This window comes from Gymnoscopelus braueri (genome assembly GCF_963280865.1).
Source record: "Gymnoscopelus braueri genome assembly, chromosome: 3".
Lineage (NCBI taxonomy): Eukaryota > Metazoa > Chordata > Actinopteri > Myctophiformes > Myctophidae > Gymnoscopelus > Gymnoscopelus braueri.
The window spans coordinates 57,628,561-57,652,248 of NC_137612.1; the positions used below are offsets into that span (position 1 = coordinate 57,628,561).

General features: G+C 42.9%; 1 protein-coding gene across 2 annotated transcripts in view; it reads left to right on the plus strand.

The window, feature by feature from the left end:
• LOC308082872 (fibulin-2-like) overlaps positions 1-23,688 on the plus strand; it is a 110,600-nt gene that overhangs the window by 21,381 nt on the left and 65,531 nt on the right. For both annotated transcript variants that reach the window (XM_080424937.1, XM_080424936.1), the window contains exon 7: positions 23,231-23,378. In XM_080424937.1, coding sequence (XP_080281063.1) covers positions 23,231-23,378 — 148 coding nt within the window. The remainder of the gene's footprint in view (positions 1-23,230; positions 23,379-23,688) is intronic.

Here is a 23,688-nt window from a genome sequence, read left to right on the forward strand (position 1 = left end):
ATTTGATGACCGGCAGCGGTTCCGGTAGAAGACTCAAACTGCCCTATTATGCACGTCTTAAACTCACATCTTAGGCGGTAATTAAGTGATAACGCCACCCTCTTATGCGCAATCCCTATTATGCAAGGTGCGCTGAGCGCAAACACTTAAGGAATCAGAATCAGAATCAGAATCAGTTTTATTGTCACATCACAGGTTTACAAGGTAAAGAAGTGGGTGAAATTCGTTTTTGTACATCGTTCCCATCGCAACGTTAGTTTCCATAGAAAGAAGAGGGGGGGGGGGGGGGGAGAAGAAGAGGGGGTGGGGGGCAAGTGGGAAGGAGATCAAAACAAGAGAGCAACAGAAGGCCAGACAAGTTATCTACATATTTACAAAGTACCTGAGATAATAAAAAACTAAGGTGCCTGAGCATAGCAGCAATGTACAGTATGTATACTGTGCATGTTATACTTATACTGTGCATGATATACATATGGACATTAAGGTGCTTAGAGAAAAAAAATAATAATAATAATAATAATAATAAGACTTGAATAAGACTTGCCAGCATATTTTACGCATGGGGGAGTGTCCGTATGTTAATTAAGGGCGCAATGCGGTATCTGCTCTTATGCACCCTGACTTAAAAAGACTCACCGCATACTGTTAAGACATGGTCACGTCTTAAGTGCAAAAATAAATGTTAGGTTGCAAGGACACCAGCAGTTTAACTCATTCACTGCCAGGCTTATTTCAAGCTTGTTGATCCATGTGCCACAGGCAGGAAAAATGGAAAAGTGTAATTTTTTTCTCCGTTTACATTTTAACATTGAAGTGGATGGAGCATTAACTTTTTGGAAATCGTTTTCTCCTAGTTCCTTTGGGATAAAAAAAAAAAGTGTTTTAGGTGACGTCATTGGCACTAATGGCACACTGAAAACGGCCGTCAAAAGATGTCATTGGCACTCAATGAATTAACTAAGCAGTACTCAATTCTAAACCGATTCTTAAAATTTCAAATTCTCTATTAGCTGTGAAGTGTCCTTTTTCATTAGGATCATTGGATCATGATTGCATTGTCTCTCCATCAAACAATATCAGGCAAAAAGGAAACGTCGGCCGCGACGGGCGTGCAGAGCGCGTGGATGCATATTTATAGCAGAAAGAGCTTCACATTTAACTAAAAATAATAATAAAAATCCCATGAATTCAAGGCTTCATGGGGTTGTAATTGATAGAAAATAAGTAATTTTTTGGGGTGAACCATCCCTTTAAAGTGTGTTGGGTGAACTGAAAGGAGCTTTTGGGAAGATGACCTACTGTAAGACTTAGCTGTAAGTGATTTGTACTGAAGCTGGCAGAAGAACAAACTGTGGCAAAATATCATGAACAAGCCAGAGTGCGTTTCTCCCAGATGGTCCCATAATCATGCTTCATTACCACTAAATGATTTCAACAGGACTGCGTCTTACACTTGTAGAGGTCCCAGACACACTCCCTGTGGACTCTCAGAGCGCTGCTGTTTGTCTTGGCGGTGGCAGCTTAGGGTGGATTCAGACTGGGTCCGATTGATTCGAACCGTTCCCGAGTACGATTGGCCTCTCCCAGCTGGCCAGCATTCACATTGGCCACGATTCTTCCACACCCGAGTACACTTCATTCAACAGTAATGGTACTTATGTGCCTCATGGGGGCGCTGTGGACTATGGGGCTTTGGGAGATAGAGAATGTCATTCACAGAAGAAAAGTCACTTGTCAGAGTGTAGAGTGAATAATAAAGTTTGACTGTTCCTGACGTTGTCTTGAGTTATAATAACAACAGATCAACAATACACAACCAAAGCAGTGTGTGCGCGCTGGTCTTTGAAACCTCGAAATGTAAGTTGTCTCTGTTCATGATATGATAGTGACGTCACGGACGCATCCTTGGTATTTTAGCAGTGAAGTCACGGACTAATCCTTGTTATATTTATCCTAGCGGCAGCGTTCGCTGCACATGTGTTTTTTGTTTATGTTTTTTCCACGGCTCGCGCTACTCAAACACTAGCGGGATTATTATTTCTTTTCAACATATTAACATTATAAATATGTTGACAACACATTATAAAAAATATATAAATGATATATGATTAGCAGTCCACTTCCTTCTCTTGGTACGGATGGATTCACATTGCAGCGTTCCGTTCCCGAGTACGCTACGTTCACACTATCACAACATCTGCCATGTGGTCCGGGGTGCACACCCGGGACCATAGTCTGAATCCGCCCTAAGTGTCTGTTGAAACCTCCTATCTCCATATTTCAATTTTGGCTTTCTTTTCTTTCACACAAATTATTACCCTTACTTTGTTGTATGACAGTGTCGTGCAGAAGCACTGAAAATAGCTGATATACAATAGTGCAAGCTTGCCGATTTTTTTAAAGATAATTTTGAATATATATTTTTTTAAAGTGAAATTAGAATGAGGTTTATTGCTGCCTTGCAGGTTTGCAGGTGTAGACAAGTGGCCGAATTTTTTTTAACCGACTCTCACATAACTACATTGGTGTCACGTGTAGGTGAGGTGAGAGTACTCACCTCACCTTGCCAGGCAAGGTACTGTTCAAAACCCGGCATTAATGGGTGAACAAGAATCTCTCAAACAGGTGACACAATGACTCAACAAGGACTGACTGGGGCACAAGACTGATAAACACATGAGGGGTGATTACAAAATGAGATACAGCTGGGGCAAACATAGAACCATGAAAACTAGACCAGGTAACAATACGTAGAAATACAAGACGTAGACTCTACAATGAATGACACAAAAGTCTGTTACTGTGACAATTGGATCCATTGGAACGCAGCTTCTTTTTTTTACTGGGTGGCTTGTAAAGCCAGCCTGTCTACAAACAGACCTGTACCTAGTCGACACTTCTCTACACTTTTACCTCATTGGCTGGCCTCTCAACCAATGACGGGGGGGAGTGTAGCGCCCAGGATCACTTAGATAATTGGCACAGATTTCGAAAGATTACACACACACACACACGCACACACACACACACACACGCACACACGCACACGCACACGCACACGCACACGCATGCCCACATTTTCTTTATATTGGTAGCCACCCTGTAAATGACATTTATATGTCAGTCTTGTTTTGTTTTGCATTTCCTGAAAAGTAACGCTTTTGGACATACAAGGTTTCCACCCGACAGAGACGATACGCTCCACTTCTTGTGAAGATTGTGAACTCATCCTCTCGTCTTCCTCGTGGATTGACCTCTCAGCTATTGAGGTCGCGGGGTCGGGGGCACACAGCCCCTCAAGTGAAGCCCACCAGGCTTATAGCGGCCATCACAAATCATCAGGCTGGCTTAAGTTCCTATCACATTAACATTTGGCAGCCCCCCTGTAGTACCTCTTTAGGGGTCCCGGACCCCCTGTTGAAGACCCATGGTCTACACCGGTGGTTCCAAAACGTTTTAGCTCAAGGCCCACAAGAGGAATCAGACGTTTGCCCGGGGACCCAAACTAGTGAAAATAGCAGATCTACAAGCTCACAACGCGTCGCTTTGCACCGCGTCGTGAGCTTGTAGATCTGCTATTTTCACTACTTTTACTAAATGTATTCATGGGAATTATTAGAATTTTTGATTTTGATTTGATTTGATTTATGAAATACTTTTGAAAAATGGTGGATGTGTTTTTTTTTTATCTTTTGAAATAATATAATATATTTATTTTAATGTAGGAAACAGTAAAAAAAGGAGATATTTACTTGCGACCCATAAAAATTTGGGGAAAGTTCGAGAAACAGTGGTCTACACACTAAGACTTGAGTCAGTGCATAGCGGAGTGGGCCTTCGTAATAGCAGCAGATCCACGGGGAGTGTAGTATTGTTGAGACTCGAGGGAGTACCTACCCCCCCCCCCCCCATGTGGTCCTGAGGCAATAACAGAGCCGCTCTCATCCATCACACGTAATGAACTTTTCCCACACGGCAGCATCAAATAAACAAAAACCTGGGAGCTCTCCCCACAATCTAAATCAGCCTGCCCCCATGCCTCTGCCCCTGGCCCAGGGCAGAGGCTCCAGACCCAAGGAGGGGTCATCCATCTCTGGGACCCCCATCGCACCACCTATCACCCTCAGAGCTTCCACCAACGTCCTAAATAACCTGTGACCCCGTCGCCCTCTGCTCTCTTTTTGCCATTTGCACGAATGCATAGGAACTCTTGGAGCTCAGCTCCCAGGGTCGGAATTTAAAAAAAGACAAAAAGTACTGACAAGACAGTAAGAACATCCTACAATACTACATTATATCCTACAATACTCTTTAAAAATACAACAATAAACTGTAAAAAATGTACTTCATATCCTAACTAAAACCAGTGCTGTCATAGTGCCATTCATCTAGTCATGATTCAGTTCATCTGTCCATATTGAGTTCATATTTTGTATTCCTATAATGACGTCACCTTCCTAATAATGGCTTAAGTAATTTTTATTTTTGCCTAAATCAGCTCTTCATGACACTGACGCTTCATACCCCAGTAGTATAATGGCCTGTGTCAAGAGTGTGACCTATAGGACATCTTATGTTGCCTAAGTCAAAGACATTGACCAAGTCTGGAGTAAGTCACTTGCTCCAGAAATAATTTGGCCTAAGCAAGGTTTACAATTCAAAACACAAATTGGCCTAAGGGTCCTTTCAGATGGCAAACGGCCAACGCGCCTATTAATAATTCACTTTCAATGAGAGGCGGGCGACAATTTGGGACGTGCAGAGAAGTTGAGGGGCGGTGAGGCGAGCGGGCGCGGTCCCGTGAAATTTTCGCGCGCGTGCTCGTTTGTGCACACGTGCAAGATGGAATGGACGGATGTGACGTCATTCCAAAAAACTTCACTTCCGTCCGCTCCAATGATAGGATCTTGAGAAAAAGGTCCATATCTCCATATCTTTTTACAGTGCTCAAAACAAGCCATTTTTGACGCGCGATCACTCTGCAATGGTAGATCGCGCTAGAAATATTATTGTTCCAGTCGTTAGACGGGACCCTCGGCCATCGCGCACGCACCTTTTGTTTACATCCGGGTCCTCGTGGAGGCTTCAAACAGATCAGCGTAAACGGTAAGAAACGTCTGGCACTGGATGTACCCTGTTTTAAAAAACCTCTGGCACACGATGTGTTCATTTATGGAAAAAAAACACAAAAAGTTAAAATATGGAGATGAAGAGGTTTCTGCCCGACAGCAACGATATATAGCGTCATAGGTTTTTCAGAAAACTGTTAGGATTGATTTAGAAGGCATTTTGTAGAATCGGCCTCAGGTCTTAATGGGGTTAAGGATGCTATGTAGTGTGTGTGGAGTGTGTCCATGGCAGGGAGATCCCATCCAATAATTCTCTGGTTGAAGCGATTCCCTCTCAGCTCGGGTTGTGTTTCATGTCTTGCTCGTGACATATTTATAGTAAGTTAAGTGGATCAGCGTGGTTGTTTATTCCCTCTGAGTCCACGGCCTCCTGCTGGTGGAGAAACAAGCGAGACAGGTCTACGAAAACAAGCCCAAAAGAAGTGAGTAGTAGGTCACGCATGCGCGCACGCACGCGCGCACGCACGCGCGCACGCACGCGCGCACGCACGCGCGCACGCACACGCGCACGCACACACACACACAGGGGGCCCCCAGCAAAATAAAATAACTTCATATACTGTAGAATCAAAATCAGTTGAACCAACCAAATAGCCACTCAAAAAACTTCCACAAATCTTGTGTGGGGGGGTCCTTGGCACAAAATATTTTCAGATCGAGCCGGTCTGCGTAAAAAATACATATATATCTTGGGGGTCCTTGACTAGACATCCATTTTTTTGAGAACCACTGGAGTTTAAACCATAGACTGTATAAAAAGAATGGACAGCGTTACGCCCCTAGACTCTATACAGACCGTAAATGAAGCCGATTGTTCATTATTCCATCATTATTGGTTGGGTAGCTTGTCAAACAAAAGCGGGGGCGGTAGTGATGAGCGGGCCGACCCGTAACCCGCGGGTCCCGCGGGTCAACCCGCGGCGCGGGTGGTAGAGTTAGGATTTTAGAGGCAATTATGTGGGCTGCGGGTGAGCGGGTCAGCCGCTCTCACACGCAAAAAATAAATAAAAATGCTCTTCACATGCTCTTGTTTTGTCTTTATTCCTAATAAGAATAAGAATAATAACAATAAAACAGTTTGAATACACTTGGGGATTATTTTCTAACCTTTATGATTTTACAGAATTATAGGTACGACCCGCGGGGCTCAACCCGCCCCGCGGGTCGCGGGCGGGTTGAGCCATAGATTTATATATGGGTTCGCAGGGCGGGCTGGGGCGGGTGGCGGGGCGGGGCGGGTCATGAAAAAACCCGACCCGCACATCACTAGGGGGCGGGGAATGAATGCTATTGGTTGTGATTGAAAGGAGACTTTAAACTAGCGACTAGAAGCATAGTATTTATGACAATTTTTATTAAGGTTAGAAAATCTAGTCTAAAGTTTGTCAAAAACCCATCCGTTTGCGTAAAGATAAATTATTTCTGACACCATGCAGGGGTAAAACAGCGAAACTACAGGTCATTCATATGAACTGTCTTTTCTGTATTGGAGTCAATGTAAAAATCTCAAGTTGGCCCCTTGGTTTAAACCAGTGGTTCTCAATTTTTTTCATGTCAAGGACCCCCAAATTGACACCTATTAGCCTGCGGACCCCCATTTGAAAAGCTATACCAGGGACCCCCATAAGAGAAGTTTTTTCTGGCTCTAGCAGTGATTCTCAACCATTTTAATTTCAAGGAAGGACCCCCAGTTTGACATGCATTAGGCTAGTACGGACCCCCATTTAATGGCATTTCTATCTCTGGGACCCCACTTTATATTGTAAAATGTATTGGTAATTTGTACACTCTCAGAGTTACAGACCCATAAGGGTCCATTTGATTCCTAACTATCTATCATTTTGCTGGGGACCCCCTGGAACTCCCTCAAGGACCCCTGGGGGTCCCCGGACCCCACTTTGAGAACCAATCGTTTAAACAACATCAGGAAGCAAGCCCACACATAAGCAATTACACTTTAGAAACAAGCCTCCCAAAAAAACACAACGCACATCTACTAATATCTACCAACGACTTCACAGAAAGACATGCCCAAAGTCGCTTATTATAAGCAGACTTGGCAACACTGGTCGTAGCGAGGCTCCGCTGGGATAGGAAGACAACCGCCACAATCAGTGGTGTAAAGTAACTAAGTACTCAAGTATTGTATACTTAAGTAAAATTTGGAGGTATTTTTTAACTTTCTTCAGTATTTACAAGTTTCAATACTTTAACTTCTACTCCACTACATCCCAGAGGAAAATATTGTACTTTTACTCCACAGTTATATGAACTTTAATTACTAGTAACTTTGAAGACTTTGATTATAATTACAAAACACACTGACCACTTCAGCCCTATATATTTCGGCCATTTGAAAATAGTAGATCTACAAGCTCACAATGCGTCAAAATGCGGCACATTGTGAGCTTGTAGATCGGCTATTTTCAAAAGACTCTTTAATACATTTTGAACTTGTGAAATGGGACATTCTGCACAATGAGTACTTTTACTCGATACTTTTGCACTTTTACTCAAGTACATTTTGAATACGGGACTTCTACTTTTGTATTGATACTTTTACTTAAGTAAAACATGTAAAAGCACTTCTTCCATCACCGGTCGCAATGAAAGTGGCGGAAGAGCCGTTCGTCATCGAGACCCTCTTGGTCCTTATCTCTGGCTGCAGAGAGGGGCTAAGCGCTAAGCGCCGGTCCCAGACATGCCTTTCCTGCTTTCACCGGTGGCCGGAGAAAGAAAGAATGCTCCACGCGTACCGAAAATAGCAGATTTACAAGCTCACAACGGCGTCGCACCCGCACCACACCGTGAGCTTGTAGATCGTGTCATTTTCGCCGCCGCGCGACGGGAGTACGAATCAGGCTTCAATCTCGATGTTAAGTGGGTCTAAGTGGCAGTGCCACTTAGACCCACTGTGGCAGGGCCTCCTGGGAGCAACTAATCTTTATGTTTGACGTTTCGCTGTTGTGATCACGGGATAGAGTTAAGTACAACAGGCTTGGATCTCTCGGCACCGCGTCTTTGTGAGGGGTGGAAGCAGTGGTGGAAAAAGTGCTAATTTCTTAGTAAAAGTATCAATACTGCAATGTAAACATACTCTGTTACAAGTAAAAGTCTGGAATTCAAAATTCAAAGTAAAAGTACAAAAGTATCGGCATCAAAATGTAGTTAAAGTACCAAAAGTAGAAAGTACTCATTATGCAGAATGTCCCATTCCACAACTTTTCAAATGTATAAAAATCTTTTGAAAATAGCAGATCTACAAGCTCACAATGCGTCGCATCGCGACGCATTGTGAGCTTGTAGATCGGCTATTTGCAAATGGCTGAAATGTATAGGGTTGAACTGGTTAATGTGTGTTTTGTAAAAATAATCAATCTACAAAGTAACTAGTTACTAAAGTTTTCAAATAATTGTAGTGGAGTAAAAGTACAATATTTGCCTCTGAGATGTAGTGGAGTAGAAGTAAAATTGGAAATACTCAAGTAAAGTACAAATACCTCAAACTTGTACGTATAAGTACAGCACATGAGTACATGTACTTAGTTACTTTCCACCACTGACAAACAGGCTTGGATCTCTCGGCACGGCGTCTTTGTGAGGGGTGGGAGAGAAGGAGAGAGAGAGAGGGGGATCCCCAGTTGATTGGAGAAACAGAGTGCTGCTATTTTGGTCGCTAATGGAGACAACAGTTGCCTGTCTCTTTGGTTGAGTAGCGTGTTTTTGTTTGGGAAGGCGTGGGGAACAATGAGCCATGTGCTGGCCTGCATCCTTTAGCATTCTTTAGCAGGGAGCACTTCACAGCCAGTGGAATGTTTAAAACAATGACAGTTAAAGGGATAGTTCACCCCCAAAAATAAAATGCATGGATATTTTTTTGTTTTTGTCGCATTCCTAAGCCAATCATTTGATGACCAGCGGACCGGTAGGCAGCGGTCCCGGTAGGTGACACAAAGGAGACTCTTTGTGTCTCCTACCGGAACCGCTGCCGGTCATCAAATTATTGGCTTAGGAATGCGACAAAACCCCCAAAATATCCATGAATGCAGGTCTCCATGGGGTGAGAAATTTTTGGGGGTGAACTATCCCTTTAAGACAGTCAAATCTGGAGCGCAAATTTGAATTAATACTGTGTAACCTTTTCTACTACACACAATTATTGTTGTCATAATTATTATTATTAAAGCTGCACTATGTAACTTTGCTCGTGTACCCCGTATTTGAATCCGGTTTCCTGCGCAAGTGCTGAATGTTTTACCATTGAGCCAATAGAGTCGGCCTGCTTGCTCAGGGGATAAATTGAAGCGAATTGTGTCAGATCTCGTGTCTAGGTGAGACATGACCTTTGATACGATCTAAATGTCTCAGTGGAAGAGCAGGGAGACAAAATACAACCACCCTAATTGTATAAGTTATATCGTATTAACAAAAGTTACATAGTGCCTCTTTAAAGTATAGCACCTGTTGATGACATGCTTTTTTACCAGTGTGGCTCTCAAACCTTTCTGGATCGGGGCCCACTTATAAAACAATATCCAAAGCATGCCCGGCCCACCCAGCTGTCCACTTAACGTCAGGAAACGTTTCTCACAGGACTTGTTTGATTGCGTGTTTATTCACGGCTGAAATGTAGACGTTCTGTTTTTAATGGTGAAGAGTTTATGCTTTTAGCTCATGTTTGGCTGTATGTATGAATGCTCTGAATGGCTGTGAGATGACCGAGAGAGGAGGGAGTCTTCTGCTTATTGTTACCAGGAGGCAGGGACGCGCAGAAGGATTTGGAGAGGCAGGGTCTGGAATTTCAAAAGGGCACTATTAGAGTTCTTTTTTAACAAACAATTACCATACTTTTAGGCCCGAAAACCCCCAAAATCCGAAAAAGTATCATAACGTGCTTCATGTCCTCAAAGCACGCTTGAGGACAATGCGACGCATTGTGAGCTTGTAGATGTGCTATTTTCAAAAGATTTGTATACTTTTGAAAACTTGTGAAATGGGACATTGTATGAGTACTTTCTACTTTGGTACTGGTACTGGTACATTTTGATACCGGTACTGGTACTGGTACATTTTGATACCAATACTTTTACTCAAGTGAATTCTGTATTTCTACATTGCAGTTCTGCTACCTTTACTTAAGTCAAACATTAGAGTACTTTTTCCGCCACTGGTTTTAGTCAACAGCATGAAACACTGGTATTTCTACATTGTGACATTGCTACTTGTACTTGTGGGTAAAACATATGAGTACTTCTCCTTCCAGCACTGACAGCGGTGGTGCATGTGTGGTGATGATGTAGGATGCTGGCAGGTACTTCTGAACAGAGAGCAGAGGCTTTGATAAGTAACGCTCCCTCCCACCAGCAGAACACCGGCCAAGTCCACTTCAAAACCCACAATGTAAGAACCATACATGAAGAAAAAATAAACCTGGAAACGTGTGCAGAATTGGGAAGGCAGTCATAGCCAATTGGAATGGAATCTGTAAAAATCTGACTGATACAACTTGATCACATGACTCCAGGGATATTTATAGATTTGTGCAAGTTTTTTTACTTCTACTCCACTACATCTCAGAGGCAACTATTGTACTTTTACTCCACTACAATTATTTGAAAACTTTAGTTATTAGTTACTTTGTTGATTTTGATTATTATTACAAAACATACGTTAACCACTTCAGCCCTATATACATTTAGGCCATTTGAAAATAGCCGATCTACAAGCCCACAATGCGTCGCATCGCAACGCATTGTGAGCTTTTAGATCGGCTATTTTCAAAAGATATTTATTTGAAAACTTGAAATGGGACATTCTGCATGATGAGTACTTTTACCTTTGGTACTTTTTGATGCCAATACTTTTGTACTTTTACTCAAGTACATTTTGAATTCCGGACTTTTACTTGTACTAGAGTATTTCTGCATTGCAGAATTGATACTTTGACTTAATATTCCATCAGTGAGGTTTGGAAGGAAAGCCTTCCTTTGGCAGGGTGTTGGGGTGTGTGTGTGTGTGTGTGTGTGTGTGTGTGTGTGTGTGTGTGTGTGTGTGTGTGTGTGTGTGTGTGTGTGTGTGTGTGTGTGTGTGTGTGTGTGTGTGTGTGGGGGGGTGGTCCTGTGTTGACAGCTGTGTGGGAGTGATAGATTGGTAGACATGCCAGGCTCCGGCGGGCAGAGCCAGGCCAGATGGGCGTGCAGGGCGGGCGCTGGAGGACATTAGTACTGCTAAGTAAACAACACATTAAGGTTGAGGGACGCTCGCTGTGTTGCTTCAGGAAATAGATCGAGGATGGAGAGACGCAGACTTTCTCTAAGACCGGTGCTTCCCCAAAACAAAGGGGGTCATTTTGGGCAGTGGTGGTATAAGTACTCAAATGTGTTACTTGAGTAAAAGTATCAATATTGCAAAATAGAAATACTTTGTTAAAAAGTCGGAATTGAAAATGTACTTGAATAAAAGTACAAAAGTATTGGCATCAAAATGTACTTTAAGTACCGAAAGTAAAAGTACTCATTATGCAGAATGTCCCATTTCAAGTTTTCAATTGCATAAAAATATTTTGAAAATAGCAGATCTACAAGCTCACAATGCGTCGCGTAATGTGTTTACTGACACACGTCAGTTGGTAATGACTGACGTGTGTTGGTAATGTGTTTGTCCTGTTTGATGTTCAGTAGCACACGTAGCATTCTGGTGTAGCACCCATCCAAGGACTTCTACAGGTCTTTGGCCTGAAATACATTGATTTTGGGAGTGGTTGGGTGATCCCCTAGCACTGTCTATTGGCCAGCCGCTACTGCATGGCATACATACACACACACATGTTGCTTCATACATGCTCTTCCCCAAATATGGAGTTCCACATCAATAATGTCATAGTACTCACCTGACCGGTGCCACGTTACTGCAGTGACGTCACTGTGATGTCATCTCTGAACTGGTCTATTTGTAGACAAACCACAGTCTTTTCACAGCTACCGGACACAATAGACCAACTTAAAGCTTGTTCTTCATGTTGACAGCTGTTTGGGAATATAATAGGAACCAGGATTCAAAAGTTAAAAGTAAACTTCAGTAAACGTTGGAAGCTTCATCCAGAAACGTACTTAGATGGCTTTCCAGTTGTCTTTTTCAGAGGAGGATGTGTCCTGTCCCGTGTGTAGTGACATATTCAAACATCCTGTTGTCCTGCCATGTAGCCACATCTTCTGTAAAGCCTGTGTGCAGGAATGGTGGACACATAAGGAAATAAAGGAATGTCCAGTTTGTAAGGAAGCCTCTTCAGTGGATGATCTGCCCTGTAACGAGGCTCTGAAGAACCTGTGTGAGACCTTCTTGCAGGAGAAACATCAGAGAATGAATCCTAAGAAGGAAGTTCAGAAATCACTGAAGCTCTTGTTGAGGGTCTTTAATGAAGTTAAATCAAACTGTGACCAAGCAGCAGAACACATTAAGGTCCAGACCCAGAACACAGAGAGGAAGATTAAGGAACAGTTTAGGAAGCTTCGTCGGTTTCTTCAAGAGGAGGAGGAGGCTAGGATCACTGCACTGAGGGAGGAAGAGCAGCAGAAGACTCAGATGATGAAGGAGAAGCTTGAGGGTCTGAACAGAGAGATATCAACTCTTTCAAACACAATCAGAGCCATAGATGAGGAGCTGAGAGCTGAACACGTCTCATCTCTGCAGAACCACAAGACCACAATGGAAAGAGTCCAGTTCACACTGCAGGACCCGCAGCTGCATTCAAGGGCACTGATAGACGAGGCCAAACACTTGGGCAACCTCTCCTTTAGAGTCTTGGCCAATATGGTGGACATTGTCTCCTACACTCCTGTCATTCTGGACCCCAACACTGCCTATCCATCTTTAACCGTGTCTGATGACCTGACCAGTGTGAGATGTGGAGATGAACAGCAGCTTCCTGACAACCCAGAGAGGTTTGAGTACTGTCCCTTTGTCCTGGGTTCTGAGGGCTTTGACTCAGGGACTCACTGCTGGGATGTTGAGGTTGGAGAAAATAGATGCTGGTCAGTAGGTGTGTTAGCAGAGACTTACCAGAGGAAGGGAGACAGAGGGGGTCAATGCTGGAGAATAATATTTCTCGATGGTGAATACAGAGCAAAGTGCAGACCGTTCTCATTCACTGTTCTCCCAGTGAATCAGAAACCCTGGAGGATCAGAGTCCAACTGGACTGGAACAGAGGAAAGCTGTCCTTCTTTGAGCCTGATACCAACACACACCTACACACCTTCACACACACTTTCACTGACAAACTCTTTCCATTCATGTATAATGGTGATAACACTCAACCCCTGAAGATATTACCGATAAATATCAGTGAAGACAATGACCATACATCTGGTTTATAAAGGGGAATACCAATCAATCAATCAATCAACCAACCACTCAATTAACCAATCAATCAATCAATCAAATTGCATTGTCATAACACAAATACAAGATTTAAGTGAGGTGTGAAATAGTTTATGCATGCTTTCACTGTAAATAAAAAAAGGGGAGAAACATTTTAAGCAAGTTAAAATTACTGTTATGCCAATTTAAAAGTCCTAGGTCAAGGCGTAAAGGCGCATTCACTATATAATACACAATCGATGAAAGACACAGGCGACAGGCTTAGGTTTTGTTCAACAGTCTTCCAGTTGCTAGATAAAAACTCTGGTGTTGTGGCTCTTGATACTCCGGCATCGCGTGCCTGGCAATGTTGTGAACCGGCTGTGGCTGGTTTGATGTCCTGGTCCTCAGCCTTGGCTACACATCGTCTCGTATTTCCTTGGAGGGATGGAAGCTCACCTCCTACGATGTGTTGAGCTGACCGCACCACTCTGCAGTGCTTTGAGGTTGAGACGTGGCAGTTCCCATACCAGGAGGTGGTACCACACGTCAGGACGCTCTCCATGGTGTTGTAGAATGCCCTGAGGATGCGAGGGCTCACCCTGAATTTCTTCAGGCGCCGGAGGTCGTATAGAGCCGTTGCTGAGCCTTTTTCACTGCATGCATTATGTACGTGGACCATTTGAGATCCTCGGAAATGGGTATTCCAAGGAATTAGAAGTCACTGACCCATTCCACTTTGGCGCCGCTGATCTCTCTGCCTCTTGGTCTTGTCGACGTAGAGAGCGAGCTTATTCTCCTGGCATCGTGCCAGTGATCTGACCCTGTCCCTATAGGCCGTCTCGTCGTCACTGTCGATGAGGCCCATCACCGCTGTGTCATCGGCATACTTGATGTTGGATTTGTGTGTGGCCGCGCAGTTGTGTGTGTACAGGGGGTAAGAGGAGAGGACTCAGCACACAACCTTGAGGGGCTCTTGTGTCCCCCTCGACACAGTCAAGGCAGATGGCCACCTTAGAGTCTGGGTCTGCCTGACGTTTCTTCCAGTTAAGGGGGAGTTTTCCGTTGCCACTGTCACATCGCTTGCTCAGGGTGGGACAATGTCTCAAGTTGTCTCAAGTGATTTGGCACTTTAATAAGAGTGTGTGTGCGTGTGCGTGTGCGTGTGCACGCGCGCGCGTGCGTGTGTGTGTGTGCGCGCGTGCGTGTGTAAGAGAGAGTGTGACAACCCCTATCACTTACAATCTCAACCATCATCTCTAATTAAGCCATTAAAACCGTGAAACCGGGATTTTAGTTATGTACATAATATAGCAACACAAGTTTTTTTTCTTCAGAAAACTCTTAGGACTTTAGAGAACTGTCGTTCTCAAAAATAGCATTATGTACAAGCTCACAGCGCGTCACTTTGTGCTGTGCTACGAGCTTGTACATCTGCTATTTTTAACATTTAATAAAAAATCTTGAAAGTGTCGATTTTTTTTTTGCACAAATCCTCTCTTCTGGGGGGGGGGGGGTCCCTGGCACGATAAAGTTTGAGAACTACTGATCTAGACGGCATTTGTAGAATTGGCCTCAGGTCTTAATGGGTTAAACAATATTATTTGAAACTGTATTTAATCAGTAGCCTATATTCAAACAGTGACTCAGTTCACTGGTAAAGAGAGTCACTCATTCTTATTATTTGTATTTATTTCTTTTTCACAAACACTGCCACTCTGAACTTCCAGAGAAACCAAACCAAACCACCTCTCTGGAATATGACCTTTAACAACGTCCAAATTGCACCACTCCCCCACCATACCATCCGGAGAAGGAAAACGAGTCCGTTCAAGCTAACCTCTCGCTTAACAAGGATTTCCACACGGAGGCGCGTTGTTTTTGTAAAAGTAGACTTACAGTGCAGTCTAGATACAGTACAGTGTGGTCTATAGATGTAGTACAGTGGTCTTTAGATACAGTACAGTGGTCTATAGATGCAGTGCAGTGGTCCCTCGTCCCTTTCAGAACTTGTATGATATAATTGGTCCTCACTAATGCTCATTATAATATGGTACCATTTCTGTCTACTTGGTCTGTGTCTGAGAGGAGGGCTGTGGACAGCCTGCTGGCGCTCGGGTGGAGCAGTGGTAAAGTCCTATCCCACTACCACCACGGAGGTTGTGGGGTCAAATCCACCGTGGTGCATCCGGCTTTGTCGGGCGTCTATACGAACACAATTGGCCCGTGTTCGTTGGAGGGAAGCTGGGTGGGGAGGGTAAGAAAAAAAAGAAACCCGCTTACCAGTGACATCATCGATGGGGAATCCAAGCTAATAGAAACTGCAGGCTTTCTATTCTTGGAAAGTTAGCATGCTATAATGGAAGCCATTGTTCTCGCGTTAATAAAACAAAAAATACATTTAAATTTGCCTAACGATGATGTCACTGGTTGGTGGATTTCTGAACTGCCAACAGCTCTCCTATGAGACACAGACCGAATAGATTTATTTTTTAAGACATTTTATTAGTGAGGACCAATTATATGAAGATAGGTTGAACATGGGTGAAGTCGTCCATTATACCGAACGAAACAAATGATAACAGCCTTAAACCCAGGCGAATCATTTTAGAGGAGTATCTGGCATACTTGGATCCACCGTGTGTTCTGCCGTGGGTTCTGGCTGCCTGATGATGCGCTATACCGGATCAGACCAAAAAAGGAGTCCTAGTCTACATTCAAGTTGTACTGTTGGTATTTGTATTTTTTTTGTATTGTACTGTATTCCTCAGGTATCTACCCCCATCCCCTATTCCCACAAGGACATTTTCTTGCACCTATGGGTGCGTGGACTGACATGCACAAGGACACTTTCTTTGCACCATTGGGTGCATCGACGTGAGTGCAAATACACATCACATCATGCATCACCATATGATTTGCACACACATGTAAAAGGCAATGGAAATAAGCCACTGGCTTTCTTGCGTTTTATCCTTTTGATAATTGTGTGACAAATGTAAGTAATTTGACATATTTTTATTGTCAATAGAGAGGTCAAAGAGGTAACCCCCTGAACCGGAAGCACATGGGCTGAGAGGCTTGCATGATAGGAACGCTCTGCCAGATGTAATATAATGGTATTCATGTCAAAACAAAACAACAATCAGGAACACTGTCCGATCCCGTTACAAGATGAGCCAGCAGAGCCCCAATGTCCATCTGTTGTACAGATGAATCCGCAGGCACTGGTATGATTAGATGTTATCAGATGAAATGGAGAGGATGCTCGCGCACGCACGCACACACACACAAACACACACACACACACACACACGTTAAGCATTATGAACACTTGCGCACTGCGATCCATGCGTCGCGAGCCCTGAATTTGGCGGTGACCTGTTAAAGAAAGCGAGCAGGCTATGGACACACATTTATTCGTGAGATGTTTGTTTATTAGTGAGTGAATAGCCATTGTTTAAAATCTGATGATAGAAAACTGGTTCCATATGATGGAATGTTGGATGATATATTTGGAGGAGGGGGGTGTTTGGGTACCTTATTAACCCATTCAGACCTGTTGTAACCTATACGACTTTACCTTGCAATCCGGGACCTATTGTGTCACATGCTTTTTTATAGTCTTTGGTATGACCTGGCCAGGGGAACCGAACCCTGACCTCTCAATCTCACGGCAGACACTCTAACCACAGGGCCACTGAGCTGGTGCAATGATGAACACAATATAGAGCTATTTAACACTTATTTTAACAAAACGATTATAATCACTTAGTAATCACAACGTTTGGCCCTTGGCAGGCTCTGCCGAGGACATACCTCACATAGCAGCACTGCCAAATGACAACAAAACGTTCCCCTTCACCAGTGGTGTAATGTAACTAAGTACATTTACTCAAGTACTGTACTTAAGTACACTTTTGAGGTACTTTTACTTTACTGGAGTATTTCTAATTGTCTATACTTTTACTTCTACTCCACTCAGAGGCAAATATTGTACTTTTACTCCACTTCAATTATTTGAAAACTTTAGTTACTAGTTACTTTGCAGATATAAATTCTTACATTATAAAACATACATTAACCACTTTAGCCCTATTTTATAGCTGGGCTATTGCACATTTTAGTACTTTTACTTTTGGTACTTTAAGTACATTTTGATACCAATACTTTTGTACTTTTCAAAAAGTAAATTTTGAATTCCGGACTTTTTCTTGTAACAGACATTGCTGTATTGATACTTTTACTTAAGTAAAACATTTGAGTACTTTTTCCACCACTGCCCTTCACTGACCGAAAGAAAACAAAGCAAAAGTGGAAAGATATCGTCTCTGTCGGGTGGAAACCATATGTCCATTAAACACTTCCTTTTGAAGATTCAAATTCATTAAATAGCAAAAAGTAGCGGTTCGACTACCTCGAAACACATGACCAAGTGGAGCGTTAATTTGCGAGAAAAAAACACTCACTAACGATATGGTTGCTGATCCCCAGTGAGGCTGATAAGGATTACACTCAAAGGAATGTAGTGAGAGCCAAGTAGCCAAATGCACATGAAGGAAGTGCTCTTCACTGCCTGGGGGGGGGGGCTGTTTATAGTGGAAAGACCCCCTGGGGGGGGGGGGTCCCGGTCAGCTAAGTCCATACTGTAGGATTCATGTTATTAAAGGAGCACTTCACCCATTTTCGACCTTATCTTCGTATAATTGGTCCTCACTAATGCTCAGTATAAGATTCCATCGTTTCTGTCTACTCACTCTGTGTCTCAGAGGAGGGCTGTTGGTAGTTCATAAACCCGCCTACCAGTGACATCATCGATGGGGAATCCAAGCTAATAGAAACTGCAGGCTTTACTGTTCCTGGAAAGTTACAGTAGCGTGCTAATAGAAGCCATTGTTCTCGCGGTAGTAAACATTATAATACATTAAAAATTGAATCTTGTTTGAAATGACCAAACCTGCCTACCCGATGATGTCACTGGTAGGCAGGTTTCTGAACTGTCCACACAGCCCATTCTGAAATGGTGGAAACTTATAATGAGCATTAGTGAGGACCAGTTATATGCCGATTTTACACCTGTATACATTTGATATCATGTGACACAGCTGAGTTGAGGGGTGTGTGTGTGTGTGTGTGTGTGTGTGTGTGTGTGTGTGTGTGTGTGTGTGTGTGTGTGTGTGTGTGTGTGTGTGTGTGTGTGTGTGTGTGTGTGTGTGTGTGTGTGTGTGTGTGTGTGGGTGGGTGGGTGGCTGTGTGTGCACGCGCGCTTGGACAATGTTCAAAGTGGGTTCAGACTAACCCACGGCTGATTTGAGTGGTTTGCAGAAGGTGCAGACACACCAAATGTACATTTGTACACTGAAGGATTTTACAGTGCATTCAGGTTCAGAAACTAGAGGGGGAAAATACTTATTTAATCATGGGACTTAATGGTCTCGGGAGTTCACCGTAGTTTTTTTATGCTCATTTAATCTTAGCTGGATTCACTGAAATGACGTCTGTTTTCCTCCTTTCTGTAATGAGGATGAAATAACAGAGATTTGAGAGGGTTTAATGTGAGGCGTTAGTGACATATATTTTTTGAGTAATCTTCCATAGACTGACTACAACACTAACTGGTGCTTGAGGTTGTTCTTCCTTTTATTTTTACTTTACTGGTATTTCTAAATTTCAGTACTTTTACTTCTACTCAAAGGCAAATATTGTACTTTTTACTCCACTACAATCATTTGAAAACTTTAGTAACTAGTTACTTTGTAGATTTTTATTATTATTACAAAACACACATTAACCATTTCCTACGTATACTTCGGCTATTTGAAAATAGCCAACCTTTGATATTTTCAAAATCTTTTTTTAATACATTCATGCATTTGAAAACTTGGGGCAAATGGGACATTCTGCACAATGAGTACTTTGAGTTATTTATTTTTTTGAATGTAAATAAAATAAATGTTGAATACCGGACCATAGCATTTCTACATTGTGGTATTGATCCTTTTACTTAACACATTACCCACCAAAGACGCAGATCTGCGTTCTATTTAATTAGTGCACTTGCCCACCAAGAACGCAGATCTGCGTTCTATTATCAAAATTATTTGTTTTTGAAAATTCCACAAGGGGTGCCCTAACACAGCTTTGGAATGATCGATCGTCACTCAGAGAAGAAGTAGTCGGATGTGACGTCATTCTCAGTTTATTTTTTTTGCGGGCCATACCCCCAAAATGGCTGCTCGCGGTTGGAATGTTATTGTCCCAGTGGATACACAGATCCCTCCGCCTAGACACAGCTTTTTTTTTTTTTTTTGTATACAACGTGGCTTCCACGCTGTTTCAACGATCGTCTATTTAAGGTAATTACGCTGGCAAGGGGATTGAAAACGATGTTTAATATCAAGGCGGGTAATGTGTTAAGTAACAAAACATATAAGTGCTTCTACCACTACAAGAGTTTGGGATGGGAAGGAGTGACGACCAATTTCCAGTGCTATCTGTGAGCTGCATAACACCTCGCTTCATTATACCAATTCAATATTATCACTAATATTAGTCATTCTTTTGAGTAGCTCTCTAAAATGAATCTGTCGGCTTCATTTTGTGTTTTCTCTCCACTTCATGTGCATGATGTCATCACAAAGCCTTCTTTCAGCCTTCAGAAAGCCAGTATTAATGAGGATTTACTCCCTCTCAGAGTAAAGAACTGTCTTTACTGTTCTTATGAAGTAGTTGTCTCCACCAGGCCGAAAACCGTGGTCAGAGCTTATGTTTTTTTTAATTGGTTAAAGGAGCATTGACCCCATTTTCAGCCTTATCTTCATTATAATTGGTCCTCACTAATGCTCATTATAATAGGCTCTATGCACAGCAGCCATATTTGGAAGGAATTGAGCCTCTTCCTTACTTCCTTCACAGGTGTTACCCATGATACTAATGAAGGCTCTGTTCCATTCTGGTCAAACAGAGTCAGGGTGCTGATATTGTGCATGTTGTCTCACTGGAAATACTCTGCTACACCAGTGGGTCTCAAAGTGTGGACCAGGGACCCTCATGGTTCCTTGAGGGGGTTCCAAATGGCCCCTTACGGGTGTGTAACTCTGAGAGTGTACAAATGGAACCAAATGGACCCGTAAGGGTCCATTTGGTTCCATTTGTACACTCTCAGAGTTATGGGGGTCCTTGAAATGATAAGGTTTGAGAACTACAGTGCTACACTAAATGGAACAGAGCCTTCATTAGAATCATTGGTAACACCTGTGAGGGACGTAAGGGAGAGGCCCAATTTCTTTCCAATATGGCTGCTGTGCAGAGCCTATTGATCAATTTCTGTCTACTCACTCTGTGCCTCTCGGAGTAACAGACCTGTAATGGTCCATTTGGACCCCTGGTGGTCCCCAGACCGGACATTGAGAACCAGTAGCATACATCACTGTTATTATTATCTTCTTGTTTTGCCTTTATTTACCCAGGGAAGGTAGCCTGGCTCCACCCCCTGAATCGTTTGCCTCGCATTCAGGGTCTGGTGACGCTGTCGAAGGCGGGTGTTTCTCGGTTGAAAATCTGTACGACAAATCGGGATCGGGATAATCGCCAAAGAGTCTTTGAAAAAAAAACTTTGGCCACGCCCCAATCTCAGAAATCGGCTGCATTGAGAGGGCTTTCAGACTGAATAATGGAGTGAAACGAAATGAAAATTCATGCTGAGTGTCAGGCTACAGGGAAGGTTCTCTGAGAACAAATGTTCTTTTTCAGGAACGCCCTCTATGCTTCACACTCTGTAGTCATCTACTGAAAGAAAAAAGAGAAAACATTGGAAGCTTACCGGTTTGATCCCCGGCTCCCCCTGGCTTAGTGTTGAAGTGTCCTTGAGCAAGACCACTGAACCCCAAACTGCCCCCGATGAGCAGGTCTCAGACACATGGACAAATTGCAGGTCGAAACAGCCCTCAGCACTGAGCTCAGCAATATCTGCACTTGGCTTTCCGCTAACGAAAATTCATTACACCTTGGAAAAAAAGGAGGTGCAGTAGGTCCCCGAGCTTTACAGTCAGAGTGGGTGACAATGTAATCACAAGCAGACGAGGTCACCCATTTGTGTTTTATTTTGGATTGCAAACTTTCATTGGAAAAAATGGCTTCAAAAGCAGCGGTGGAAAAAGTACTCATGTATTTTACTTAGTAAAATACATGAGTAAAAGTATCAATACTGCAATGTAGAAATACGCTCTTAGGGCGCGGTCCCACCGCACTTATATTTTACCTGTGGGGCGGAATCTGCCAATGCTTTGTCAATGCAAATGCGTGGATTCATGGTCTTGCGCATTTTTTTCCAAGAATCCACGCATTTGCATTGACAAAGCATTGGCAGATTCTGCCCCAGAGGTAAAATAAAAGTGCGGTGGGACCGTGCCCTTACAAGTAAAAGTCCAGAATTCAAAATGTACTTGAGTAAAAGTACAAAAGTATTGGTATCAAAATGTACTTAAAGTACCAATAGTAGAAGTACTCATTATGCAGAATGTCCCATTTCAAGTTTTCAAAATACAAATCTTTTGAAAACAAGCTCACAATGCGTCGCATCCCAACGCATTGTGAGCTTGTAGATCGGCTATTTTCAAATAGCCAAAGTTTAAATGTGTGTTTTTTAATAATAATCCAAATCTACAAAGTAACTTGTAAATAAAGTTTTCAAATAATTGTAGTGGAGTAATAGTACAATATTTGACTCAGAGATGTGGTGGAGTAAAAGTAAAAGTCTAAACAATTGGAAATACTTCAGTAAAGTAAAAGTACCTCAACATTTTACTTAAGTACAGTACTTGAGTACTTAGTTACTTTCCACCACTGTTCAAAAGCGATCACAAAAGTCAACCAAAGAATAAAACAATTCGGGCTGGCTTAACGATCTAGCTGGAGCCCTCATCATTTTGACTATCCATGCACCTCATGGTTCACTAGCACCTCAATGTCACTAAAAACTAAACTCCACCCCCAGGACTCGCGTAACCCCAGCTCACTTTGCCATGCTGGGATGGCTCAAGAAGACAGAGTACAGTGACTTGCAAATCGTTCTGGTCTTCAAAATACTCAGAGGAACAGTGCCGATGTACCTGCCAAACGTACTTCTGCCCGTGGGCATAACACCAGAGAGAGCTCCTTTGACCTTAGATTCGACACAAACATGGGTGAAAGAATTTATTCTACAATATTGCCATCAAAATGTGGAATGCCCTACCAACAGCCAAGACACTTCTTGATTCCCCAACCACATTTACAACTGACCTAAAAACAGGGCTCTCCTCAACATAAATTGATCCTCTACTACAGTGGTTCTTAAACTTTTTCAAGTTGTCAAGGACCCCCAAAATGATAACTGTTTGGCCACGGACCCCCATCTCAAAATATTTTGTTCCAGGGACCCCCAGAAGCAACGATTTGTGTTAACATTTTTAGCTTTTTTTAAAAAAGCACACATTTTCAAGGTAAAAATAAAAAGTAGATCTACAAGCTCATAGCGTGGCACTCGGTGCCCTGCTTTGAGAACCAATGCCCTACTAGCTTGACCCCCCCATAAAGTATTCAATCAACCTCTGCCATCGGTGTTTGAATGTGTGTGTGTGAATGTAATGTTTAAGCCCTTTTTCAGTAAAGGCACTATTTATAAGTACCATTTACCATTTAAGGAGGCTCCTTTGAGATGCATGAATCTAATGAGATAGTGTTGTTGTCATTGTCCTCTAAGGTTTGTCCCCCCCGCCGGGCTCCAGTGGTGTGTCTGTGGAGCTCCCCCTGGTGGAGAGCTGCTGTGAGGCGGGCCAGCGCTGGGCCACAGGCAACCAGCGGTGTGATCACATGACTCTGCTCGACCCCGACGCCCACTCTGTGTGCAGGTGAGACATTAACTATAAGTACATTTACTTGAGTATTGTACATAAAGGGATAAACATGTTTGAAAGTGAAATTTTCCTTTAAGTGCTGTTTTTTTTAAAACGTTTTTTTACAAGCTGCACTTTTGACTCCAGTACATTTCTAGGAAGGGACTCTTGGGAACCAAACTTACCAAAATATATGATGAATTAACCTCTCGTGCTGTGACACGTTGTGAGCTTGTAGATGTGCTATTTTCACTATTTTGTATTAAAAGCCATGCTTTTAGGTTAGTTTTGAGTTTGGGTTGGTAGTCGAGATCTTTATTGTCTG